The sequence below is a fragment of the Bactrocera dorsalis genome, chromosome 5, assembly GCF_023373825.1.
Source record: "Bactrocera dorsalis isolate Fly_Bdor chromosome 5, ASM2337382v1, whole genome shotgun sequence".
Classification (NCBI taxonomy): Eukaryota; Metazoa; Arthropoda; class Insecta; order Diptera; family Tephritidae; genus Bactrocera; species Bactrocera dorsalis.
In genome coordinates, this window is record NC_064307.1 from 29,273,901 (window position 1) to 29,300,641 (window position 26,741).

General features: G+C 34.8%; 1 protein-coding gene across 2 annotated transcripts in view; it reads right to left on the reverse strand.

Annotated features, from left to right (window-relative positions):
• LOC105225058 (glutamate receptor 1) overlaps positions 1 to 26,741 on the reverse strand; it is a 114,237-nt gene that overhangs the window by 64,432 nt on the left and 23,064 nt on the right. For both annotated transcript variants that reach the window (XM_049458747.1, XM_049458746.1), the window contains exons 3-5: positions 19,687 to 19,839; positions 19,061 to 19,188; positions 14,380 to 14,509 (exon numbers count right to left, since the gene is read on the reverse strand). In XM_049458747.1, the coding sequence (XP_049314704.1) occupies positions 14,380 to 14,509; positions 19,061 to 19,188; positions 19,687 to 19,839 (411 nt within the window). The remainder of the gene's footprint in view (positions 1 to 14,379; positions 14,510 to 19,060; positions 19,189 to 19,686; positions 19,840 to 26,741) is intronic.

Sequence of the window (26,741 nt, forward strand, 5' to 3'; positions counted from 1 at the left end):
TTACACGTGCATTTAAATACAAGTGTATTCCCGTTAAAAATACGGTATACTATAACGAAACAGCAACTATGTATGCCGATTGTAAAATCCCTTCGTTTGCCAAATGGCTCAAGCTCAACTCTGCTATGTATGAGCATAATATTTATGGGTTTGTGTAAATACTTCCGCCCGGGCGCACAACTAGTACGGTGCTGCCAACATTGAAAATTGCAAAGCTGCGCTGAGCTCACAGCTGATTCCGGCACGGTAGGAGTTACTAAACGCGCTGCTTCACACTAAAATTGTCACACTATATTATAATGCAAATTGATATGAAATTACAAGTGCACTTAGAGGCATTCAAGCGCAAGGATGCCTCGCTGTGTTCGAATGTGAATCGCATGCACAGAGTCTGCTCGTGGGGTACATAATTGTAGCTAATAAACAATAACGTTAAATACGTTGAATTGTAAAGTAGTTTAAGTTGTTTAAGAATTAACTGTACATTATTCAATGCTAGAAGCTCAGAACATATTTTTTGAGCTGCAAATAACGAGAGGAAAATTATCAGTTCCATCGATAATCACGTTTACATAACAGAAACAGATTTGAAACCGGTCAGAGACTATAAACTCAGGGGCTCTTAAAGTGGATATTTTATTTTAAGATTTTGTTAAAATTATACTATTTAGATTAAAGATGCACCGTTTTTTTCTTTAACTTCCTGCCATTTTTAAGGTGAAATTATCACCATCAAAAAACCCTTGTCTCTATTGGCAACAAACTGGGACAGTGGATTTACATAAACTTTCTAAAAGCGAATTTTTTACCACCAAATCATGCGCCATAGACAGAAAAATATAGTAAGTAATCACGTGATGTCAGGTCCAGACTACAAGGTAAGCCCCCGAGCTTCTGACGATACACTATTGATGTGTGATTCCATGCGTGATCCTGACCATAGAAATTTCCCCATCTATTAGCTTAAACTGACCATTTCTGAGGGATTCACGTTATTCATCTGAAAGTTGTGCAGGTAAGTGGAATACGATGCGAAAAGTGAAGAAGTTCTTGTCGCTCAAGTCGATAGAAAATTTCTGAAATCTTTGTCGCTCAAAGTGATAAGCTATGATTGTGCGGGTAGTCCCGCAAATCGGCTGAGTTCACAAACCTCCAAATAATTTCGCCGGCCGACTATGGTCAAATGCGATCAGAAACTCAGCTGGCCACCCTACCACAAATAATATAGGCACCTATGAACAGTTGAAGAAAGGTTCTAAATTCTTTAGCTTTAGCAGGCAACGTCAAAAAGTATTCATACATATATTTTTGAAACCTTAGTTAACTCATAATTTTACCTAGACTAACAAAATAAATATCTAATAGCCCGGTCGCAAAAAGTAATTAACAAAATGATGGCGTTTTTAAAAGATGTGGAGACATATGTACAGGTAAATACAGAATATGCCGAAAAATTGGTTGATCGGATCATTTGTGTCCGTTATTCTTACCTAAGAAAATTTGAAAATTTTAGTACGAACATCACTTAAAGACAAAGTAATGGAAAATTTAGAAAGCTGCTACTAAAATATGATCTTTCGAAATATGAAGATTTTTTTATAACGGGTGATTTTTGGAGGTTAGGATTTTCATGCATTAGTATTTGACAGATCACGTGGGATTTCAGACATGGTGTCAAAGAGAAAGATGCTCAGTATGCTTTGACATTTCATCATGAATAGACTTACTAACGAGCAACGCTTGCAAATCATTGAATTTTATTACCAAAATCAGTGTTCGGTTTTTTTTTTTTTTTCGGACAAATTTTGTTCAGCGATGAGGCTCATTTCTGGTTGAATGGCTACGTAAATAAGCAAAAATTCCGCATTTGGGGTGTAGAGCAACCAGAAGCCGTTCAAGAACTGCCCATGCATCCCGAAAAATGCACTGTTTGGTGTGGTTTGTACGCTGGTGGAATCATTGGACCGTATTTTTTCAAAGATGCTGTTGGACGCAACGTTACGGTGAATGGCGATCGCTATCGTTCGATGCTAACAAACTTTTTGTTGCCAAAAATGGAAGAACTGAACTTGGTTGACATGTGGTTTCAACAAGATGGCGCTACATGCCACACAGCTCGCGATTCTATGGCCATTTTGAGGGAAAACTTCGGACAACAATTCATCTCAAGAAATGGACCCGTAAGTTGGCCACCAAGATCATGCGATTTAACGCCTTTAGACTATTTTTTGTGGGGCTACGTCAAGTCTAAAGTCTACAGAAATAAGCCAGCAACTATTCCAGCTTTGGAAGACAACATTTCCGAAGAAATTCGGGCTATTCCGGCCGAAATGCTCGAAAAAGTTGCCCAAAAATTGGACTTTCCGAATGGACCACCTAAGACGCAGCCGCGGTCAACATTTAAATAAAATTATCTTCAAAAGTAAATGTCATGAACCAATCTAACGTTTCAAATAAAAACCGATGAGATTTTGCAAATTTTATGCGTTTTTTTTTTTTTAAAAAGTTATCAAGCTCTTAAAAAATCACCCTTTTAAACACTAGGGGAACTGATCAGTTAAAGATCAGAAATTCAGCTGGCTACATGATCAGACAGTTCAATTAAGAATAAGATTTACATAGGCAGATCTGAGCAGTACGGTACACTTTCGAAGTAAAATCGTTGTTCTTCGGTAGCGGTTGAGAATCAAAGGAATGGCGTTGAAACCATTATACCTACTCAAAGATGAGCTCTATTTAGAACTTTTTATGGAATAACCAACATCACAAAAACACTTCGCTGCCCAAACAAATTTCAAAATATTTATACTAGCGCCCATGGCAGGAGAGCCCAAGAGAAGTAATAGATTACAGGCCAATAGTAAAAACTTATGTAAATGTTATCACTACTGTTTTTGTAAAATTTAATATTAATATTAGAATATATTTTCGTATATGTATGGCTATACCTTTATTAAATTTCATTTACGCCAAACTACCTCGCCACATACAATATGCAATAAAAATATGATGTCGTCAGCAGACGTCATTCGCATTTGGCACACGCAGAATCCACATAGAGGTACACTAATACCAACGTTATTTCTCGTATTCGCCTGGCTGCGGCAGAGCACATGGATATGTGTGTAGATATATGTATATTGTTTTTATGATACTCAGGAAACAGTATAAAACTTTCACGCTTGACAGTTGACACATACAGTAAGCCAACCAGCAAACTATACAACTAAGCAGTCAACCAGTCAGCTGGCTAGCGAGCAGAAGCAAGTGAGCGCATGAGAAACAGAATTCTAAAAGAAATGAGGTTGGTATTTCCGCTTGCATTCATTCGAAGAAAGAATGACTGCGCATTGTAGTGGTAGTGAATGCAGGTTGAATTGCATGGCGGCGCTCACAAAAAACACACCTATGCACTAATATAAAAACATGCATATGTACATACATATATGTATGTATATATTTATATATATTCGCTTAAGTAAAGGACAACTGTACCAGCATGCAAATAAGTCACTTGCAGTTGTGAGCAGTCAACGAGCCAGAGCCGCGGGTGGAAATAGACAAATAGTCGGACGTGAACGGTTGAGCGCATAGTTGGCATAAAATGCCCGCATCGTAGCTGCAAAAATACTCTTTGCAGAATTCTTTGCTGTTTTTCTCACTTTTTTTTTTTGAGGTGTGCAAAGTGTTTGATTGTGGGAAATGTGTGTGTGTCTGCTTATTTTCATACATATATGTAAATCAAGCAGATGTGCATGGCACAACAGTAAAAGAAATTACAAGAAAAAATGAGATTTTAATTTATTTTTCTTAATTGTATGCAACATGTAATCAATTCATTTTTAGTGAAGTCAAAAATTTGTGTGGGAAAAACATATTTTTATAATTGGCTCAGAGCTTCCATACACGCAACTTATTCTTAACATTATGAAAAAATGTGTAATTTCTGATATGTATATGTAATATAACAATTTTAAGTTTCAAAGACTACGAAATTTTGTCATAATTTCAGTTAGTATATATAAATCTATATCTATTTCGTTTAGTTTTCTGTGATACGTACAATCGTTAGGTGAACAAAACTATAATACTCTGTGGCACCTGGTTGCAAGGGTATAAAAAAGAGGCTCGTGCGAACCAATTATCGAATGCGCGAATGCGAGGACTGTATGTTTGATGACAAGTGGTTGTTGAGGCCAATGATATCTTCGGCGTGCGCCAACAGCTGCACACAAGATTACACCTTCTCAATCTAGCTCTACTGCTTGTAATATTTTCTCAAGATATATACTTATATATATATAGTCACACTAAAAGGAGCCTCCTACTCTGAAGCCTCGCTTGGTATCGAAAAGCACGGAGAGATCCCTCCCGATGCTCGTGGAACTTGTTGTGCTATTCAAAGTCTGTTTACACAGCCTTATTAGCATTGCGGTGATACCAAGTTCGGATATAGCGACAAAGAGGCAGTTCATTTTCGTGCTGTCGAAGGCGGCTTTAAAACTGGCGAAGACGTGGCGCATGTTGAAAATCTGGTCGATAATAGATTTTCCAGAACTAAAGCCACACTGATACGAGGTGTGTTCAAAAAGTATCGCGAATTTTGAATTTTCGCGGGTTACGTATATTCGAATTTCGAATTTTTTGTGGCGTTATGTTGGTACTCATGTTTCTCACTTATGCCGACAAGCTCGGCCATTTTGAATGTTCATTTAATTGTTGACAGCTGCTTTGCTTGCACGTGTTTTGGAGCGTCTTCGATTTTTACCTATCAAAAAAATTGCTCCACGATAACGGCCCTGCTCACATATCGTTGCTTGTGCGCGACTTTTAGCCAAAACCAACACACTAATGATGCCGCAGCCACCGTATTCCCCAGATCTGGCCCCCTGTGACTTTTTCTTGTTTCTTGAACTGAAGAGGCCCATGAAAGGACGACGTTACGCTTCTCTTGACGAGATAAAGACGGCATCGAAGGAGGAGCTGAAGAAGATAAAAAAAAATGATTTTTTGAAGTGCTTCGAAGATTGGAAAAACGGTTGGCACAAGTATATAATATCTCATGGAGATTACTTTGAAGGGGGAAAAATAGATATTCATGAATAAATAAATAATTTTTGAAAAAACACAAAAATCGCGATACTTTTTGAACACACCTCGTAAGGTACCATCAAATTGTTGACAGCGGGCTTCTGTCTTTCACACAGTGCGCTAGATAAGAACTTATATGTGATATTAAGGAGGCTTATGGAACATTTATTCCGTCGTCATCGATTGGGAATAAGGCTCGCCATATCTAGATGTTACAATTTTTCTGCCGTTCAGCAGGCTGGCGAAATGTTCCTCCATAACTTCAGTATGCTCTGAACATCAACCACTAGATCTTGGGTCCTACAAGAGGAACTACCAAAGCTTTTCTAACGAAAATTTATAGGAGAAGTTCATTTTACTACGTACTTTAATCGTATAACGTCTTAGAAGCACTATCAAAAAAATATTGATATCAATAAAATTACCAGTAATAACACAAAAACGCATATTTACAAACTAATTAATGAAACAGTAGATTTGCATAAATCCAATTTTTTTGGGAAATTTTCATTTCTCAACAAAAATAGGAACTATGTTCGGTTACTAATAATTGCACTTCTATTAAATCTTAAATCGTATTTCAGTCACGGCATTTTCTTATGACGTCGTCAGTATCAAATTTTTTTACGTTGTGCTTGATAAATCTTATCTGTAAATGGTCGAAATTACTCTTTACATGTTTTAATCGTTTTGTATCGCATTTTTCTGTAAATATATAACATAATCAAAAGAAATTAAGTTTGTTTCTCATAAATGCAAGTACATAGCAAGATACGACATAGTCTTCCTACAATAAATATAAAGAATTTTATTTGTCAATTAAAAATGTTTTCACACTTGACGTCGACAATTCCAACAAAATAAATGGCTTCTTAGGGAGTAAAAATTGTATGCAAAATTTTAAATCGTTATCTAAGAACCTTAGGGAATAGTTTGCGTTTATGAAAACAGAACCATGGACATGAGCACATGAACTCAGGTCGTCACGCCTTACCCTTCCAACTGGGTGTTAAAAATTTCGTAGCTAACTTAATATGTATATCAATTTTTGTGGTGGAACTCGCGTTAGAGTTTATATTCACTAAACCAATGTTCCAGAAAAGACAAGTTTTCTAAATCTAGAGAATTTAATATTTCCTGCTGAAAACGCGTCGCGAATCACGCTAGGCATATTAGAAGCTTTTTGCACAAAAATTATTCTTTTAGATTCGTTATTTTTTATAGTATTCTGCACTATAATTTTTTTAAAGCTTAACCGTGAAATAAACGCTAAAATTTACATAATTTTTACTCAATTGGCTTTAATTCAATGCTTTCGTATTTAAATCTGAATTCATAGATATTTGCAAATTTTGTGCTAGTGTTTGTGGTCGTGATTGTAGGCGTAAACCACAAACCCACAAATGTATTGTGTGACACTTATCCGAGTATTAAATGTATTCAAACCGATGAACTCACATACACGCAGACCAGCAATTATGTACGTGCGCACACACCCGCAGCGCTTGAATGTGTCATGTGCTCGGGTGTAATAAAAAGTAACAGCACAACTTTCCTGACATGAACTTCTCCACTATTAAACTATACATTGTACTGCAAACTATAACATTCCACATTTCCGATATGCTGGAACAGCGAAAAACGTAAAAATGAAGAGAAGAAAATAATAATAATAACACGTAGTATATGCAGAATGGTAATGGTGGTAACTACAATTTTCTACATTACAAGCACTTTGTTGTCGGGCATGGATCGGCGTGTGTGTATGTATAAGAAAATATATTTTCGATAGAGTAGTTACATATATGTATGTATATGCATATACTTATTCGAACGATTGCACAAAAACCCATACAAATTACATTTATATATACTCATTGTTGGCATAGTTTCACGTATATATATATAAAGGCAAATACATATTTATACTACAGTTCTATGCAAATATGTATATGTGTGTTTGTGCAAAATTTGCTTGCTGGCATCTGCAACAATTCCACATACCCGAAATTTAGCCTATAAATTATGCTGCAAATTTTATTGGCATGAAAAGTTGCTAGCGAGGATAAAGCTTCAACCTACTAGTTGCCAAATATGTAGTAATACAATATCTACCACATATATAGGTATGTTATATATATGTATTGTACTGATGATGTATGTGAAGTATGTATGTGTTGGCGCAAAACACTGCAAGCTATGCTGTATTGTCTTTGCTACAAATAATGGCTGTCTGTGATTCTCAAATGCCTCCGCAGCCTGGCATTCACAAGCATACATATACATATGTACATATATGCAGATGTATAAATTCGCATGCATATTTGAGCGCATTTACATACATATACCAACAATAAATATAGATGTTTGTGTAGACAGGCAGATAGTTGAGATCTTACTACACAAAACTACGAAACTTAACATCTACATGTGCATGTGTTTGTGTATTCTAATAAACAATTATATCTAAATTTTGGTTTAGACTTGCAACAGCGTACAGCATAATTGGAGCAGTAGTCTGCCATATCTGATGTATTTCTGTTAATTCCAAACTTGCAACATGCAATTTTTGTGAAATATCTAAAAGTGTTTACTTGCTGTAGGGAAAGAAAAATCATTTTTATTTTCGTTTGCAATGTGTGTTTGTTATTTAGAAACATATGTAAATGTCCTTTTTTCATTTTAGAACCATTCTTACTTACTCTTACTTCTCAAATATGTTTTTTTCCTTTTCGTTAGACTGCATAAGCAATAGCTTTTGGTAATTATGAAAAAACTTGTGCACTGCCAAAGAGTTAGGTGTATGTATTTGCATACAGATGCTGTGGGTTTCAATATTTCTATCTAGCAGCGAAAACAATTTTGAGTAAAAATTGTAATTTTTTTTAAGGGGACACATGGGTTTACGGGTTTCAAAAAAATCGAATTTTTGTAATGTTTTATTAAATTCTACAACACCTCTAGAATATTGTTCTAAATTTTCAAGTTGATCTGAGTAATAGTTTCGGAGATACAGACTTGAGAACTTGTGCGCTCGAGGCTAGCTAAGCTAAGTGCGCCGTCTTTAAAACGCGCTTTTCTACAAACTGTGTTTATGAAGTTGGCAAGTACTACTCAATTGATCTTCATGAAATTACACAGGTATTTGAGATACAATTTTTAAAGACTTGGAATAAGGATTTTTTTCGATTACAACTATTTGAAAAAAAATATTTCGAAATTTTAATTTTTTTTATAAAAATGTCTGCCAAAAATCAAATTTTCAGTTTTTTTCCTCTTCCAAGTTCTATGGTAAGGGCTCACCTAAACCACATATTATTTACCTTAGATAATCCTGTAAGGAGTTAACCTGCCAAAGTGGGCGCATCTTTTCATCGAGGGGTCACTGGAAATGGCATCGCAATGACCGAGTTTAAAATATCTTTTCCAAAAATTTCAAAATTTTTTTGTTAATACTGTACATTTTTAACAACGAAAAATTCTAATAAAACATTTCCTTTTTATATGAAAAAATCGTTTTTGAAAAAGGATTGTTTTTTACCCGAAGAAATCCATGTAACCCCTTAGTAAGTCGTATATCACGAAAAGCCTGCTTTGTTTTTTTTTTAAAGAATTCTTAGCATCACTATCGTACGCAGATTCCCATTAATAAAAGGTTCTGGATTCTGGAAAGGAGTCTGTAGATGTTTGCTTTTGTCAATGTAGTACTGTCAATATAAATTTATTTTCCATATTTAATAAAGCCTTAAAGAAAGAGTTTCAATTTCGTTTTCCTTACTTCAGAATAGATCGTTAACACTTTTTAATACTCTAACCAAGCCTAACCTCTTTCGTGAAATAATAGCAAATTCTTTGCGCCTTTAGTTGCTGTATTAGTATGTAACGAGAAAATTCATGAACATGGATTTGGGAGGCATTATATACTGGCGGACAATCAACTACAATTTTTGCTAGACATTAATTGGAAGATCTGGAAATTTTTTGACATATTCGAAGTTAGAAGAATTGCAAAAGTAGTCTCAGTAAACTCAAGTTCAACTGCTTTTTTATTAGCTAAATCGAAACAGCACTGTAGAAAGTGTGTATTTATTTGAAAAACAAGAAGCTAGAACTTCTATGAGAAGATTCGAATATACGAAGACGGCTAAATAACAACCGAAACGGATGGTTGAAAAACTTCAAAATCTACCATAATAGAACCAACTAATAAAAAAGCTATCAACTGTTGGTATGAACAAAGAAAGTCCAACCAGTACAGCATTTTTACACATCAACCAACTTTCCTTAAAATATTAAAAGTACACTCACAGTCATGTTATAGGAAAATCTGTCGACTACCAAAACTGAAGAGGACTGAAGTGGATGCAAGCAATTTATTTCTGATGTCCTGTATAACAACCATATTTATTTTATGTACATGCTCGTATCTATAAATGTGTACTTATGTAATGTTCTTCTGAAACAAACAGCAATTTCATTGATTGCTTTTGCCACCATTATGAGGCAAACGACCACCCCGAAGGCAATTTGAGTTGCGGTCAAATTTGTGCTGCCGAAAATTTCTTACAGCACACCCTCAAATGGTGTAAATATTAGACTCTTATATAATATTATATTCCAACTTCGATATATGCACGGTATATAATAGGATACTGTATATACTAAGATATACATATAAGTACATATGTTGTGTACAATCTCTTACTTCGGTTTCCATCTTCAGCGCTCAAATGGCTGCTGGCATGTATGACAGATGATTTCAAAGAGGATTTGTTCTTACTTGGCAAACTTGTTTATTTTCTTAATAAAAAAATATTTGTTTAAATAATCAACTTTTTGTTTACATAAAATGCAAGTCAAATGAAATATATGGAATATTTAATTTTGTTGTTGAAATTCCATGGAATTTAGAAAGTCATTTGATAGTCATTACTCTAACTAAATATGGCAAATTTAATACATTTTTAATGCAATCAAAGTATTTCCAGATAAATTCTTTGAATTAATTAGAAGTGGTAATCAAGTTTGTATTTATTTGACTTTCTTTATGGGAAGACAATGTTTCCCATTTGTTGACAGTGATTCTAAAGAAAATTTATAATTTTGAGAATATGAGGAGAATAAGAAATATATTTAAAACTCGGCCATTACGACATATTTTCGGCAGGCCCTCAGAAAAAAGGTGCATCCACAATGACAGCAGAATTTCTATTACTTTGTTTTATGTAATTAGGACCATAAACAAAGTGTTGGGCGAAGGAAAAAAGTAAAAATTGACAGACGAAGAAAAGAGAGAAGTCTATATGCTACAGGAGAATGTACAACAATTGAGGTGTCGCTGTCTTATAGCGAAATTATTAGCGAATTTCCGGCCTAGACTCCGATGTAAATAATGAAAAGAGTAAGTGTAAACTCGTAAATAATATACTATTTGGTGAAATTAAAATAATATTTATTTTAGATTTCACTCAAAATGATGGGTCTGAGAAACTGTGTGTGTGCCCCAAAGTTAAAGCGACATCCAGGAAGAAGCTGAAGTGAAACAGAAGAATACAAGGTGCGTTCCAAAGTAAACAGGATCAGCCATCTATATGTCGACTGGTGCGTTAGAATCTGCTATCTCTATCGATTGTGCGGTGAGAATTTTATGACATTTCTTCGATTGTAAGTGAAGTTATTGCGTTTTAAGTGCCAGTATTTCATTATCGGTGCGAAAATGAGCTTCGAAAAAAAATTTGTTTTAAAATTGATAAAACTTTTACCGAAACGTTTCAATTGCTGAAACACGTTTATGGCGATGATTGCCTATCCCGTAGAAGAGTGCACGAGTGGTTTCATGTTTTCAAAGTGGTCGTGAGGACATAAATGACGATCAACAGGTTTGGCCAATCAAAATTCGTGATCACCGGAAATTCCATCGAAACTGATGTGAATTCGTCAAAAAACCAGCCAAAATCATCATTGAAATTCATGGAAATGGAATTCAACATCTCCAAAACATCAATTTATCGCATTTTAACCGATCATTTGGGCTTACGAAAGGTGTGTGCACGGTTTGTTCCGCACAAATTGACTGACGACCAAAAATTGCTTAGAATCCAACATTCGATCGACGCTTTTGAACGATTATTTGACCAAAAATCACATTTTAACCATTAACCACTCCCCGTATGCACCTGATATGGCACCGTACGACTTCTTTCTTTTCGGAAAAATGCATTTGCCCACGAAAGGAAAGCATTGGAGGCCATTCAAAGGGCTTGCACCGACATACTGGCGGCCATACCGGCCAACGAGCTAAAACTCTCGTTGGACATGCTGTTGGGCCATGCAGAAAGTTGTATTGAAGCTGAGGGAGTCTATTTTGAATAAAATAAATTGATTATGCCGAAAAACCTATTTGTTGTGTTTTTCTTAAGTCTTGTTTACTTTGGAAAGCACATTGTACATATGCTTGGATTGTATCCAACTTAACAAGCTTTAATTTCTGTGTAAGTTATGTATATTTATAAACATATAATCTTGCTTAGTTCTCACCCGGGGAATGTATTTTTATATGTGTACAGTCCATAGCTGCAATTACAGCTGGGACTTTCGAATTTCGGCAAATTTTAATTTAACAGCATTCAGCTCATTCCTGTTTTTCGGAAAATGAATATATTCCTTTCGTACAAGTGCTATATTATGTGACATTACTCCGACCACTCTTAATACTGTGGCATATTTTACGCCAAGGATATCTCCATTCAAAACCTTGCAAGCATCCGGTGGCATAATAGCACAGAGTCAGTAAAAGCATTTTTTCAGGTAGCATAGCATTATTCCTGTAAATATTACCATAAACAAATATAAATGTATTAAGTTTATTTATATAAAAGTTAACCAAGTTGTTTTGCTTTGATTTCTCGTATGGGCGCCAAAACTTGCCACGCCACTTCTTTGCTCAGTAAGAACCGGGTCCGGGATCATACATTTGGGAAAGTTTAGACTCTTACTAATTTTTTATTGCCGATGATTTATAATTATAGTTTGAATGTCCTAAATGCCGACCTCACTTATAATAGCAAATTCGATATTATATTCGCAAGATATTTCAACAAATTGTCAGTGAAAGCAATCGCCGATCATACTTGTTGTTATTTGACTGGCAGTTAGCCAACATAGATTGGGGTTTAACTAATAGCTTTTTTTATTAACAAAACAATGTTAGTAAAAAGTGGTTGCCTAAACCGTTGGTATTCTTTAGCTGATCACTTTGAATTCGGTCGTTATTAAATCAAGGCACACGTACATAGTGAGCATTAGTTAGAGGCTAAAATAATTATAAGCAGCGTCGATTCTAGAAATAAATGGAAGCTTGCACTGCGATTTAATATTTTGCCTTTACTTCGTTTATAAGTTCTACTGATATTAAGTCTGGTGCCACTTAGTGTTTAGTGACAAACACAACCCATCAGGCGACACTGGAATTATATTCTAGAACGCATTTTTTTACCCTGTTTATATGCTACTTCAATGTATTGGTAATGTATATCTATCATATGGTATACACACGAAACTTCTTCAATCCTTAAGCCGTTTGGATGCCTTCAACTTCCAAATAAAAGGGGGTTTCAATAAAAACGCTACAAAAGTAGACTGACAACATAGTCTTTCCCGCTCTTTATGGTCGTTATAATCGTCCTGTCAGACCAACAACTGAGCGTACATTGGAAAATGTTCCCGTTTCCGCGAGGCAAGAAGTGCCCGTAGTGTTGAGAATATTGCTGTCGATAGCGCATCAATTGAGGAAGACCCAAATTAGTCTCTCACACTTCGTTTTAAAACATTGGGAATCTCCGTGACGTCGTTTTGGCAAATTTTGTGAAAAGATCTTGGCCTACATCCTTACAAGATCGAATTGACACAAGTAGCTGCTTGACCACCAAAATTTTCATATGTCCGTGAACTGACACACTTTGTTTCCAGATTTTAGCGAATTTATTGAAAAATATTGCAAATTCAAACAGGCATGCCACTTGACTACGAACACCATATAATGATAATTGTATTATATATGCTGTTAGGAGGTAGAAGAAGAGGAGACAATAAAACAAATTCTATACGAATGCAAGATTTATATATAGGAAAAGTATCGCAACTATGGTATCGGTCGATGGTCTTTTGGCGACGTGTCAAAAGCTGTACAAATAAAACTTTTCGTACTGAGGAACTTCATCGGAAGTACGGACGAGTAGCTTGATATATAATTAAATTAAATCTAATTATAGAACACTTTGTCAGTTCTAATTCCTTTATTCAATAATTAAAGCAAATCAAGGGAATATGAAGAGCCAGAAAAAATGGGCAACAATCTAAACTGAAGTTCAGAGCAATTATCTGCATAATTATTTTTCGTTACAAATGTTTAAGTTTTTCTGAAATATGAGACACAAAAACAACCTGCAACTATAGCTTAGAATGTATGATTTGAAATGAATTTTTAGTCAAAAGATTACGTATATCGTTCTTTTTATGTGTTATTTTCTCTAACTGAAGTATGAATGGCTTGTAATCCTACAATAGAAACAGAAATTTGGTCATAACTGAGCAAAAATCTGATTTTCTTAGTAAAAGTGTACAGTTTTGTCTCATAAATTATTTTATTACTGAATTCAATATACTTGATGTACCATTCAGCAATATCATATTAAATTTCAAAAATCCTTTTAAAAGATTATGGCATCCGGTTGAATTTGCTTTGTAGGCGGAGGCGTATGAGTAACATTTTCTTAACAAAATTCACAAACGAAATTCAAGTAATTTGCATTATTTTAGTTGTAAGCAATTAAAGCATACACAATTTTTTGACCAAATCAGACACTTGCACCCACACAGTGAAGGATTTTTATTTATTGAACAATTTGTATGTATGTGAAAGACCTTTTATATATACCACAGCGCTCCATTAATGGAGCTCTGGTTTGATGATGGTTTAATGTTTACTCAACAATAAAGCTTCATTTACATTAATACATAAATTTAGCGATGCATAAGCAAATTTATGTTCGCTGTAGCAGGAGACTTGACAAATTACTATCTATCATAAATATACAGTTCATGCATTTGGTATGAACAAATTGAGTGAACGCTGTCAGTGGGTTAACGGCTTGTGAAAATTTATTTCTCACTTGCCACTACGTAACTGCTTATGTAGATATCAAAAATGGTAGTATATATACATATATATTTATGTACGCGATTTTTTATGTTTTACGTAGTATTTTTGTTTAAGCATTTCGTACTTACCATCATGTGAGTCGTAGAGATAAATTATTTTACGCCATCCATAAAATTGTATTGTATCGATAATCGCCTGATGATAATCCGGGCGCATACTTATGGCATAGTCGAGGAAGCCGGATGAGGGCGTCAGCACCTAGCAGGCGCGTGCAAGCGTATGCGAATCGACGGCATAGTAAAAATGGGAATGGAAAAAAGAAACAAAAAGCAAATTGTGGTGTGAATTGAAATCGTGACTGTGGCGAGTGTCGAGTAATCGCAAAAAAGTCAGTTGTTAGCGCAGAAAAGTTGTGACAACAGTGTGAGTAAGCAACGGCGTTGGAGGTGGAAGTTGTGTAAGAGTGTATCTGCCTCCGCGCAACTATAGCGCGATTACGCACACACACTTATAAAATGTAATTTTTTGCGGATATTTTATACATATTTACTATTTATCTTGTTTCTTGGAAAAAAAGTTATGTTTTTATGTTTCAGTTGCCTCATTGCTTTACTTTTCTCGAATGATTTATGTTGATTGTAATAACAGTGGCTTAATGCCGCAGTAGGTAGCATGGTGTGTTTGTGTCATGACGATATTTCAGAATTCGAAATGCTGTGAGAACTGCGCTGCTATAAAATATCAAAGATTAAAGAATTAGCTAATGCAAATGTCAGCTGTCTGTCAGCGTGACGAACTTCGCTGTATAAGATTTCTCTAACAATCAAAGCTGTAGTTATAAAGACTTGCAGAGCTCTCATCACAAACTCGAAATCATTTCATACAATCTGTGCATGTAGTGGAGTTCACAGTATGCTGTTAGTAAATATTTATGTAATTGCTGCTATAAGCATGGCGTCTGCCTACAGCTGTACCAAAACCCCGACGGAACACTACAACTTCTGCAGTTAAAGCAGCCATTGGTGTTGATGTTGTTGTACAACTGACACTACGCAATATTATATGCTCTTTAAACATGTTACTGGTTCGTTAGGTTTCAGACTCTTTAGCAGGGGTGTTTTGGGGTGTTGTCGTTCTGTTTGTATAAAACGAAATAAAAGCTGAATTTATTATGATTTGTGTGCTGCGTACAGTTTTGGACATTTATAACTTTATTAAGCATTTCATAAATTTTCGGCAACGGCTTATTGCTACCGCAGGCCTTTGTCCACACTTTTTTGTTGCTTACAACTGAGTTGCTGGCGCTTTGTGTGCTGACCGACACGGTCCACTCCGCCAAATGGAGACATCTTTATTGTTTTAGTTAAAATCTGCTTTATTACCACTGAGGCGTATGATTAACATTTAATAAAAATATGATTAAATAAAATTTATGGGCACAATATAAATTTTATGCAATAAAACAGAACATTGTAAAGCATTTTCGTATTTAAGGCGAAATAACGTAAGCAGATGTTGAACTAATGTTCCGCGCAGATAAATATTTTTTGGATTTTCGTTCATAACTCAATCTCTACAGATATTATTACATTAAGATCAGCTTTATTTTGTCAGTTTGACAACCTGAAGGTTAATATAATGTGTTAAAGAGGTCCCCAGAAAACTTTAATTGCTGAATGGTAGTGCTTTCTGCGTCTATTTTTGGTTCTCTTTGTTCGAAAATTAAAAATTTAGAAAACAAGAAAAAACGTTAACTTCGGCTGCACCGAAGCTAATATACCCTTCACAGGTGCATATCTTTTAGTAACTATGTGTTCAGTTTATATGGAAGCTATATGCTATAGTAATCCGATCTGAAAAATTTTTTCGGAGATTACATTGTTGCCCTAGAAAATAATCTATGCCAACTTTTGTGAAGATACATTGTCAAATGCAAAAGTTTTCCATACAAGAACTTGATTCCGATCGTTCAGTTTGTATGGCAGCTATATGTTATAGTGGTCCGATATCGGCAGTTCCGACAAATGAGCAGCTTCTTGAAGAGAAAATGACGTTTGCAAAATTTCAAAACGATATCTTAAAAACTGAGGGACTAGTTCGTATATATACAGACAGACGGACAGACAGACGGACATGGCTAAATCGACTCAGCTCAACACACTGATCATTTATATATATACTTTATAGGGTCTCCGACGCTTCCTTCTGGGTGTTACAAACTTCGTGACAAACTTAATATACCCTGTTCAGGGTATAAATATATGCAAAGTGTTTTAGTCATTGGCATTGAAGAATTGCTGGTAAAAATAAAATATTTATCAACAACTGCGAGCAAAAAATAGTAAGACTTTTTAATTTAAATCAATCAGTCAAATATCGAGGCAAAGGTGAGCCGAAGCCGAAAAAACTACGCCAAATCATGTCAAAAATTGGGGTTACATTTTTTTCAATTATCGAGGGGTGGTGTACTCTATATTCGCCTGATTTAGCTCCGTGTGACTTCTGGGTATTCAGAAAACTCAAACGACCTCTTCGGGGAAACTATGTTGAGTAAATTAAAGATATTAAAGGTGAATCGCTAAGCGCAGATGTTATTATATTGGATGTATGGAGGCAAATTAAAGGTCTGAGTTGATATCATTGGACCTTTGATATAAATATTATTTTCTAAAAGTTGTAGAACTTCCTAGAGGGACAACTTCCCTCAATTTCCTTCAAATTAAAAAGAAAAACACAAAGAGTGCTTCAAAAAACTCAGCGATTTAGCACCACTTTGCCTTCAGAAGTTAGTAAAAATTTTAACTGACACCTTTATATAAGTAGTACTGTAACTGAAATAATTCCATGGGGCTCTTTCACGCATTCAGAAGAGTTTGTTTCTGATTGTGCATTTCCTTCAGCAACTATTTGTATAACTAAATCAGAAAACGTAACCGGTCAACGGCTAACATCCAGCGGAAAACGTGTTCTAGTACTTCCTCGCCACGTTTTTTGATACTCGTATAAAGAACTGGCAAGTGAATTAAGGTCATTTAAAAATTAAAAAAAAAATTTATAAAAAATGTAATATGAGTTGTGTTTATAAAATAAAAGGATATTCCGTCTTTTTTCTAAATGTATCTGCCTTGAAGTCTTCAAAATAGGCCCCATTCGATATTTTGCACTTATACCAGCACTTCTTCTGATCCTCGAAACACTTCTAAAACTCGAGAAATGGTATAGTCTCTAGAGCTTTCAGCGATGCGCTTTTAATGTTATCTTTGATTATAAAAGTATGTCCTTTTAAGGCTCTCTTTATTTTCGGAAATATAAAAAAGTCAAGCAGCTGCTACAAACAAAGTAAAAATCATTTCTTGCATTTTCATGCAGCTAAAATTTGTAAAGCAAAAAAAATCCAATATTTTCGGAAAAAGGTCTGAGGGTACTTTTTTGAAATGTTTTATACGGACAGATTGATTGATTATATATATTTTGATAATTGGTTTCTTTGAACTCGCGAAGTTTTAATTTTAAAGTTCTCGTTATATTTCGAGCACACTATGTATGTCACTTTTATGCTGTAATAGCCTGATCTATACAATTTGTTACCTTGAACAATAATCCAAATAAAATAAAATATTTTGTCAAATAAAAGTTTTTCTTCCTTACAAGAACTTGATTCTAATCATTCAGTTTGTGTAACAGCTTTATGCTATACATATTTATCCTCTATCGGCGGTTACGACAAAGTTTCATATCGATATCTCAAAAACTGAGAGACTAGTTTCTGTATATACAGCCAGTCAGACAAAGCTTAATCCACACTGTTCGTCACGCTGATCATTTGTAAATATATGTATATGTTCTGTGGGGTCTCTTAAGCTTCCTTTTAGGTATTAACAATGTCGTGGCAAACTCAATAAAGCCTCTTTATGGTATGATGAAAAACAGGATGCAATTTAATAAAGCGGATTTTATTTTATTTTTTTTTTTATCCATATACTCCTAAACGTATCGCAATTAACTGAAGTGTGATGTGAAAATACATACTATCAATTGCTTTGTATTTATTTTAGATTGTATAGAGCGGCATGCGTACTCGTATAAATGTGCTTTTATTGAGCTTAAGTGAGTGAGAAACTGATTTAAATCTAAATCGTAAAAGCCTTTGTTATAGTGGCACTTGTTATTTTAACGCCATGAGTGGAAAATTCGGGTTTGCAGTTTATGTTTGAATATGTATACATATGTATGTTTAAATATACATACATATATAACTGTTTATATAAAAACAAATATTCGTTTCATATTGTGCAAATTTCGCTACTAGTTTTTGTTGCACTCAACCACTCGAGCAACTGCACACTTAACACATTTCGGTAGCGACAATATGCCGCAAAAAATCCGCTGCTCGTATAAAACTGCAACGAATACAAAACCCTCAACACAAAGCAGCGCGAAAAGACAGAAAAAACAATGGCAGCAAGTCAAGTGCGTTGGAAAAATGGCACAGCGGCAGCTGCGGTGCTTGACTATCGATATTTTCACGAAAATACCACGTTTATTATTTATCTGTGTGCGCGCACACACATACATGAGTGCGCAAATGTGTTAGTGTTTGTTTAAGTGTTAAAAAGTTAGTATGCACAGTGCTGTCACACTTTTTTCCCATTTCAAATATTCGCGCTCGCACAGACTTTTTTGCTTTGCACATTTGCATTGTTTATGTGTTTTTATGCACTTTTATTTATTTTTATTATTTCATAGTTTGCTTTTTCTATTTTTTTTGTTTGCTTTATGTAATATAACTAGTGTGGAATTCCGGCTTACTTTCTCTGGAAACCATGGCGTCACGAATGGCATTTGAAACGTATTGCTGTACGAGTGCAATGTATCAAATGAATCCGGTGATACAGCGCCCAACATGGAATAAACGCCACGCGAAAATTGATTGCATACTGTGAGGCGCATACGCGTGCATACCAAAACGTGTTGACGCGATTGTTGAGTCACGTTGTGTTGCAGCATTAAATATGAGAATAGAAGAAAAACAAATGCACATAATTAAAAATTGTTTATGCATTCTTACAGATACATATGTGTGTATGTGCTTGTGTGAGTGTGAATGTTGTTAAGGATGTTGCGTAAATGCATGTGAATGGGGATTTTGCTGTTTAAATCTGGAAAATGTGCATAATTAATCAGCACCACATTGACAGCAGTAGCAATGGCAGCAGCAGTGGCAGCGATAGCATTGACAGCCGCAGCGCGCTTGCGGCAATCAACCAGCGAATGGCACACATTCGCTTGCGCGTGCGCTTGCCACAGCCACAGTTGCCGCACAAGGCCACCATACTGCAGTCACGTGATCTACTTAAATATGTATTATACATCGATGAGTGTGTTTTTGTGTGAGTGAGTATGCATGTTTGAGTAGAATTTTCGCCTCGACGTACTTAAGCGTGACAATTTAAATGCATCCGCCGTATTGATGACATCCACGTATGCTTGCAGCTCGAAACGGCGTGACGATACGTTGAGATTGTGATTGAGCATTGCGTATTTAAACGCAGATTGCACCTCATCGGTGCCCTGCTCGAAAATGGCGCCTGAAAAATAGAAAAGAGAACAAATTTAATATTTTGCTTAAGAATATGCTACAAATTTATAAAATTTTATATTACGATAATTTTTAATTTTTATTTGACTTTAATTATAAAAAAATTATATATATACAGATTTTAAATATTGGTATTTTTGAGTGGTTAGAGTTTCTATAAATTAATTTTAAATTAATGCTGAATACGTAGAAATTTCCCACTAAAATTAAATTGACAGATCTTTCTTGAAGGAAATAAAAAAAAAAATAGAAAACTACATTAAAAAGGTAATTTTGCGGTAGGTAAATGAAACATGTATGTATATATATTGTTAAAGATTAAGAATTTTTAATGATTTTGACAGTACATAATTTCACTCGATGCCCAGTATTTTAAATCTAAGGGGCACTGTTTGGAAGCTTCTATACTCTTAAGCCATTTCGTTCGTTTGACCCCGAACAGGGTATATTAACTTTGCCACGAAGTTTATAACACCCAGAAGGAAGCGTCGGAGACCCTATAAAGTATATATAAGTGATCAGTATGTTGAGCTGAGTCGATTTAGCCATGTCCGTCTGTCTGCCTGTCTGTCAGTACATATACGAACTAGTCCCTCAGTTTTAAAGATATTGTTTTGAAATTTTGCAAACGTCATTTTCTCTTCAAGAAGCTGCTAATTTCTCGGAACTGCTGATATCGGACCACTATGATATAGCTATAATATAATATATAGCTGCCATACAAACTGAACCATCGGAATCAAGTTCTTGTATGGAAGACTTTTATATTGGCGTGGTATCTTCACGAAATTTAACATGGATTACAGCTAAAGGTAATAATATAATCTCTGAAAAAAATGTTGAGGTCGGATTACTATAGCCACATACAAACTGAACACATAGTTACGAACACAAATGCACCAGTGAAGGGTATATTAGCTTCGGTGCAGCCGAAGTTAACGCTTTTTCTTGTTTTATCTAATACACAAGTATACTGAAAACGCCATTTGTTTTCTTTTTAGTAACTTAAAATATTCATCTTGGCCAAAACAACACGTTCAGCAAATCGGTGTTTCAAAACACGCCTGCGAAATACTGACAGATCACGAATTGCGGAGTTGTGCTTTTGAGCACGAAAGTATATTGCAATCGATTGTATGGGTGCCTCCTGCTCAGCCGAATCTATCAAAAGCTGTTTCACATTTTATTGAGAGAATCGCAAGATTGGACAGTCTACTCTGACTCATGGTCGATCTCAAGTAAGATTTGATCAATTTAAGTTTGCTAAAAGATCTTTCACAAGATGCAACTGATACAGGTATAGTGAGTATTTGCGTGGCTTCTAGTTCCTAAATTTTATATACTTAATATCGAAGATATTTTGTAAAAATTCACTTTTGTTCGAAACACCTCATGAAACTTGTAGGTAGGTAGAAAAAAGGGGGGCGACAGAACATCCTTGGCCCCGGGCGTCCGAAGTTGTATCACATTGCGCCATATCATATACATAGTGTTGGATAGTTGAGATTTTTAGCTTTACTTAACAAAAAAATAAAATAAAATTCGGAGAAGTTGAAAAAGCTGTTCAAAAATGAGGGAAAATAATGATATATACATATTTTGAAATTTTTGTATAAAAAGGGGAAGAATGCCACGAAAGCCATCAATGAAGTTTGTGAAGTTTACGGAGATGATGCTGGATTAGTTCGTGTAGCACAACAATGATTCGCTCGCTTCCGTTCTAGAAATTTCGAAATTTTGAGTTACACTGATGAAACAATATCTCTAACGGAAAAATAACAAAAAGCGGTCGACCGAAATGGTACATATTTGTTTATTGATTTATTGGTAAAAATATAAAATATAATTTGAGGTTTGATTAGAAATACGAAAAAACTTTTTCGACTACTCAATATATCGACCAACGAAACGTCGATTATACATATAGATAATCTTGCCTTAATGAAAGGACAAAAGGACATAAGGACATAACCATCCACAGTACACGAAAATAAAAGTCGGACGGCATGGAATAAAATATATGACTGTGCATTATTAGATCGATAGGACGTCAAGATCATAGAGAGGCCCAGAAATAATTCTCTTTGATGTAAATTGAAATGAACGAAACTATTTTGTTTACTATTCAAAGAAGTAGTGTTATTCTCAAGTGTAGCTAAATATAAAAACTGAAGCAGTTTTAAATCCTCTAAAGATTAATATATTGACAAATGCTTAGCTTATTTGTCAAAATTGTATGAAACCTTCCTCCCTTGTTACATAAATAGTCAGCTAAGCTATAATATCCTTCCTTTAATTTAATTCACAATAATATTATTAGACATCAACATAACAAAATATTACGACGAGAAAAGATAATAACTCAAAACATTAAAAAATTTAGACGTACACTGCGTATGAGTAATCCCGCAGATAAAAAAAGGCGAATACACATTTGAAATAATTAGTGGTATATGTTAATATAATATAAGCCATTTTTTCATGAGCTTAAGTGGATAATAAAATATTTAACACATCTAAATATTTGACTCCAAAGTTTTTAATGCGCCCATTGTTGTAAGTGGAAAAAATTAAATTAACATTTATGCCACTCGTAAAAATGATATATGAGAGGACATTACTACCAAAGTTTGTAAATGTAGTTAAAGGACCCTTATTTGTAAATTTCTTTACAAGTGTATTTCAGCATGTGTGGCCTTATGTTTAAAGGCACATTCTCTTGAAATACCTCAGACGATCGTTTAAGGTATTGTTTGTGCAATAAAGTTTTAGAATCATAAATTCGGTTTCACGAATGATGTTTAATAATTATTTTAAAATAACTGGATATAGCAATTTATGTATGTTTGTTTGATGCATGAGAAATGAATTGCTACCATCTTTTTTAAACAAGGAATCGTTTGGAGTATATCAGGCATTACTTGTTATTGTCGAAAGCTTGAAACTGTGTTGTTATTTTTGCCCTTTTTTTGAAATTATGAAGAGTTTGCTTATAGCTTTTAATTGGAAAATAATTGATTTACTCCTTTAATACCGGATATGTACTGATGCCCTGAGCATACTGAAATTATGGAGGGAACATTTCTCCAGCCTGCTGAATGACATTGAAAATATAACACCAGGAGATGATGAACCCGATTCCCCAATGAATGACTATGGATCAGACATTCCGTTGCCCATGAAGAATTGCGAATAGCAGTTATCCATTTGAAAAACAACAACGATAGATTGCCGGCCGAGCTATTCAAATACAGCGGACGAATAACTGATAAGTAGAATATATTGGGACGAAAGCATGCACGACGATTGGAATTTAAGTGTGTTCTGCCCAAACAAAAAAAATGGAAACCCCACAATTTGCGCCCACTACTATTGGATAAGCTTCCTCAACATTGCATATACATAAGTTTCGATCAAGGGCCCGCTGTCAACAAATGATTAGACTTTATCAGTGGCTTCAAGGCTAGAAAATCAACAACTGACCAGATATGCACCAATCGCCAACTCTTGAAAAAGACCCAATGAAAAGACACGTTATACATGGATCGAGCGCAGAATAACTCTTGTCAGCAGGTCCTACTTCGAACTGAGTACGCAAGTCCTCTCTCGACGAACAAAGACAAAATTCTACAAGTCACTCAGCTTCTCCGTCTTGCTATATGGTGCAGAGGCTTAGCCGATGACAACATTTGCTGAGTCGAGTTGTCGAGAGAAAAGTTCTACGGAAGTTTTATGGTCCCCTGCGCATTGGCAAAGACGAAGCTGAATGAGGTATACGACGACATTGACATAGTTCAGCGAATTAAGAAATATTAGCATATAAATATAGACAATTTGACTAGATAAATCTGTTCATTAAGTTATTAAATTCAAAATATCAGAATTAAAAACAAATTTTCATAAGCTCTTTAATATAGTAGAGCTTCGTAATACCAGAGCGTGTGTATAATGGCGCGTTTGGTGTGGTATTTTAAAGAATTTATGAATCATAAAAAATAGGTAATTTAATGACAACAGCAACCGAGTTGAATTCTAACAAACGCACACTCCATAAATCCGTGGCGCACATACACACACGCACACAAGTGCATTCGGGCAAACCGCTGGTGCACAGCAGTGGCATGACAGTGGCAACGCCTGTTGTGGCTGGAAAAGAGTTTGTGACAGCAAAAGCAGCGAAGTGAGCGAAACAGCAAAACAATTTAGTGAAATCTTCCTGCCGCGTTTGCAGCCAGTCGGTGGCTGTGAATGGCAGCTTCCGCAAGCAATGGTGGCAGCATTTGTCGGCCGATAACAAAACTTGCGCAGCAACACAAACAAACATTGCACATAAAAACAAAGAAATGTGTGCCATTTGTATTAAATTCAGTAAAAAATAAATTAAACAGAGAAAGGCAAAGAATAACACAAACAAAACAATATCCACTCTAATGAGTTGAAATTAAATATGAAAACATTTTCCAGCAACGATTTGAACCCGCACAATCGTTCTTGGAAAATGTACATACCACACACATACATACATACACATGTTGTCGCATGTAATCACGCACGAATACATAAGAACGTGCATCGACATTGTACGGGCTGATCTTGTTTACAATTTACAGCTAAACGGTACTGGAGGCCGCGGGGACTTCAACTTCTTCTACGCTTTGGCCAAGAAAATATATTACATAATGTTTGCCGGTAAACTAAGAGCATTCGCGCACAAATGCCGCCACAATTTAACCGCACTTTATGTTGTTAACTTTAAAGAAAGTAAAATGTAAGCTAATATCTTACTGTTATTATCCACTACGGGAATTTAAAAATAAAATGTTGCAAATATATGAGAGATACAAATGGTATACAAGTTAAGTGTAATGAAAATTATTTTAAATAAATCCAAAAAAAATAAGAAAGAATACTGGGTCCATTTTTCCGTGCATAAAGCACGGTCCCCTAAATTTTTCATTCGTTGTTATTATTCAAAATGGTAAAGAATGAGGTAATTCAGAGACATATACCATATTTTAACATAGCTAAAAAATTTAGAATTGGTCTCTCCAATATTTTGTGAACACACCTTGGAGTTTAGTTTCACAAAAGTTGATAAAAATTATAGTCCGTGCTCTTATTGCCTTTATTTAGAGCTCAGTTTGTTTGATAATAATCAAAAAGTTGCCACGTGTGTAAGAGCCAGCTTTGGATAGAGTGACGGTACGGTTAAATTTATGAAAACATTTGGTCACTTCAACATAGTATTGCTATGGAAATACCATGAGGCTACTACTACTACTATTCGAGAGCTAAGTTTTCTGATAAAACAAATAAAAAAAAACAGTGATAAATTTGCTTAATTTCTGATAAAAATCAACCTTACATTTGTAATATAACACCGTTTCCTTTTCTATTGCCAAAATCAATGAAAATTATACAAAAGTTAATCACTTCGTTCGCGATATTTCTTGGAATCAGAATAACTTATTAAACTACGACGTTAAGAACTTAAGCAAATATGACTAATAAGTATATTTAAAAAGCAAAAACAACTAGTATTTCATTTGCTTGATTGATTTATATTTTTTTACGAACTCGAACATGATAAAGAAATAAGAGTTTCGCAGTCAGTAAGACCCTTTTAAATAGAGTCAATAATAAGGGTGAAGATCCAGTGATAAGAACCGTGTTCGACAATAATTAAATTAGCGAAAATCACTACAACCGTTTATTTTTTTATATAATTTCCTAAAATAATTCCACGAATTTTTAGATAACTCTGGTTTGAGCAGGGCCTGTAGAATATAAATAAAAAATCAAATGAATACAAAAAGAGATACCACTAAAGATGCTGAGAACTTTTATTGTACAGATTGAAGTTAATTTGGTCAAAGTTTTGCAGTGAACACTAAGAAAATCGACACCACACTATCTGCCATATAAATATTAAATTGGATCGGATCGGAATCAAAGCAGTTTTAAATAGACACATATTTTATAACTCATAAAAAGACCGACACCTTCGGCATAAAGTTTGTTAGAAAAACGAAAATCATTATATGTAATACCATAAGTGGAAGTTGGGTTAGTATCAACCCGATTTTATCTATTTTTGCCAACAGCACATTCTATTAATATGTATGCCACATGCAAACAAAAATACAGATATACTATTATCAGAAAAGAATTCCCTCTGAATTTCAATTGCATGTCCCATACATTGACCCAAATTTTCTTTCAAAAGTCAACTAAACAGTCAAAAGTCTTGAACAGTTTTGGTGGGATTTAAACATTTTTTTGTCATAAAGACATTAATTGTGCAAAGTTTAATCGCGTTATATTAATTGCTTCTGGATTTGTGTACTGGGAGTTGAAAGAATCAAAAGAAACTCAAAATTGTGTTATATGCGAAGTAGGCGTGGCTCAATTTTTATGATTTTATGTATACAATTTTGTTGAAATCTGTCGAGGAGGTCTCAAGATATGGAATTTCACTTAAAAGGGCGGTACCACGCTCATTGTGCAATTTTGATAGCGTGTCTTATAAAGCAGTTTAATCAACTCGATGGTAAGATGTATTTGGTTTGGGGATTTTGGTTACTGATTTATCTCGCTTTTAGTAGTTCTTAACAGTACCGGGATTATGATCCAATTTTCACATTTTCGGTAAGGGTTCTTATAGGATTCACTTCAACCAATTCGTTTACTTTAGCTTAAGTGTTTTGAGAAATATATAAATTAAAGCTACTAAAGGGCGGGGCTTTGACCACTTTTTCAAAATTTCTAGTCCAAAGGTGCTTCTTGCTACTGCAATCCTCTGTGCCAAATTACAGTTCTATATCTTCATTTTTTACAAGTTTTCATTTAATAGCATATTATGGGCGTGACAGTGGTCCGATTACGCCCGTC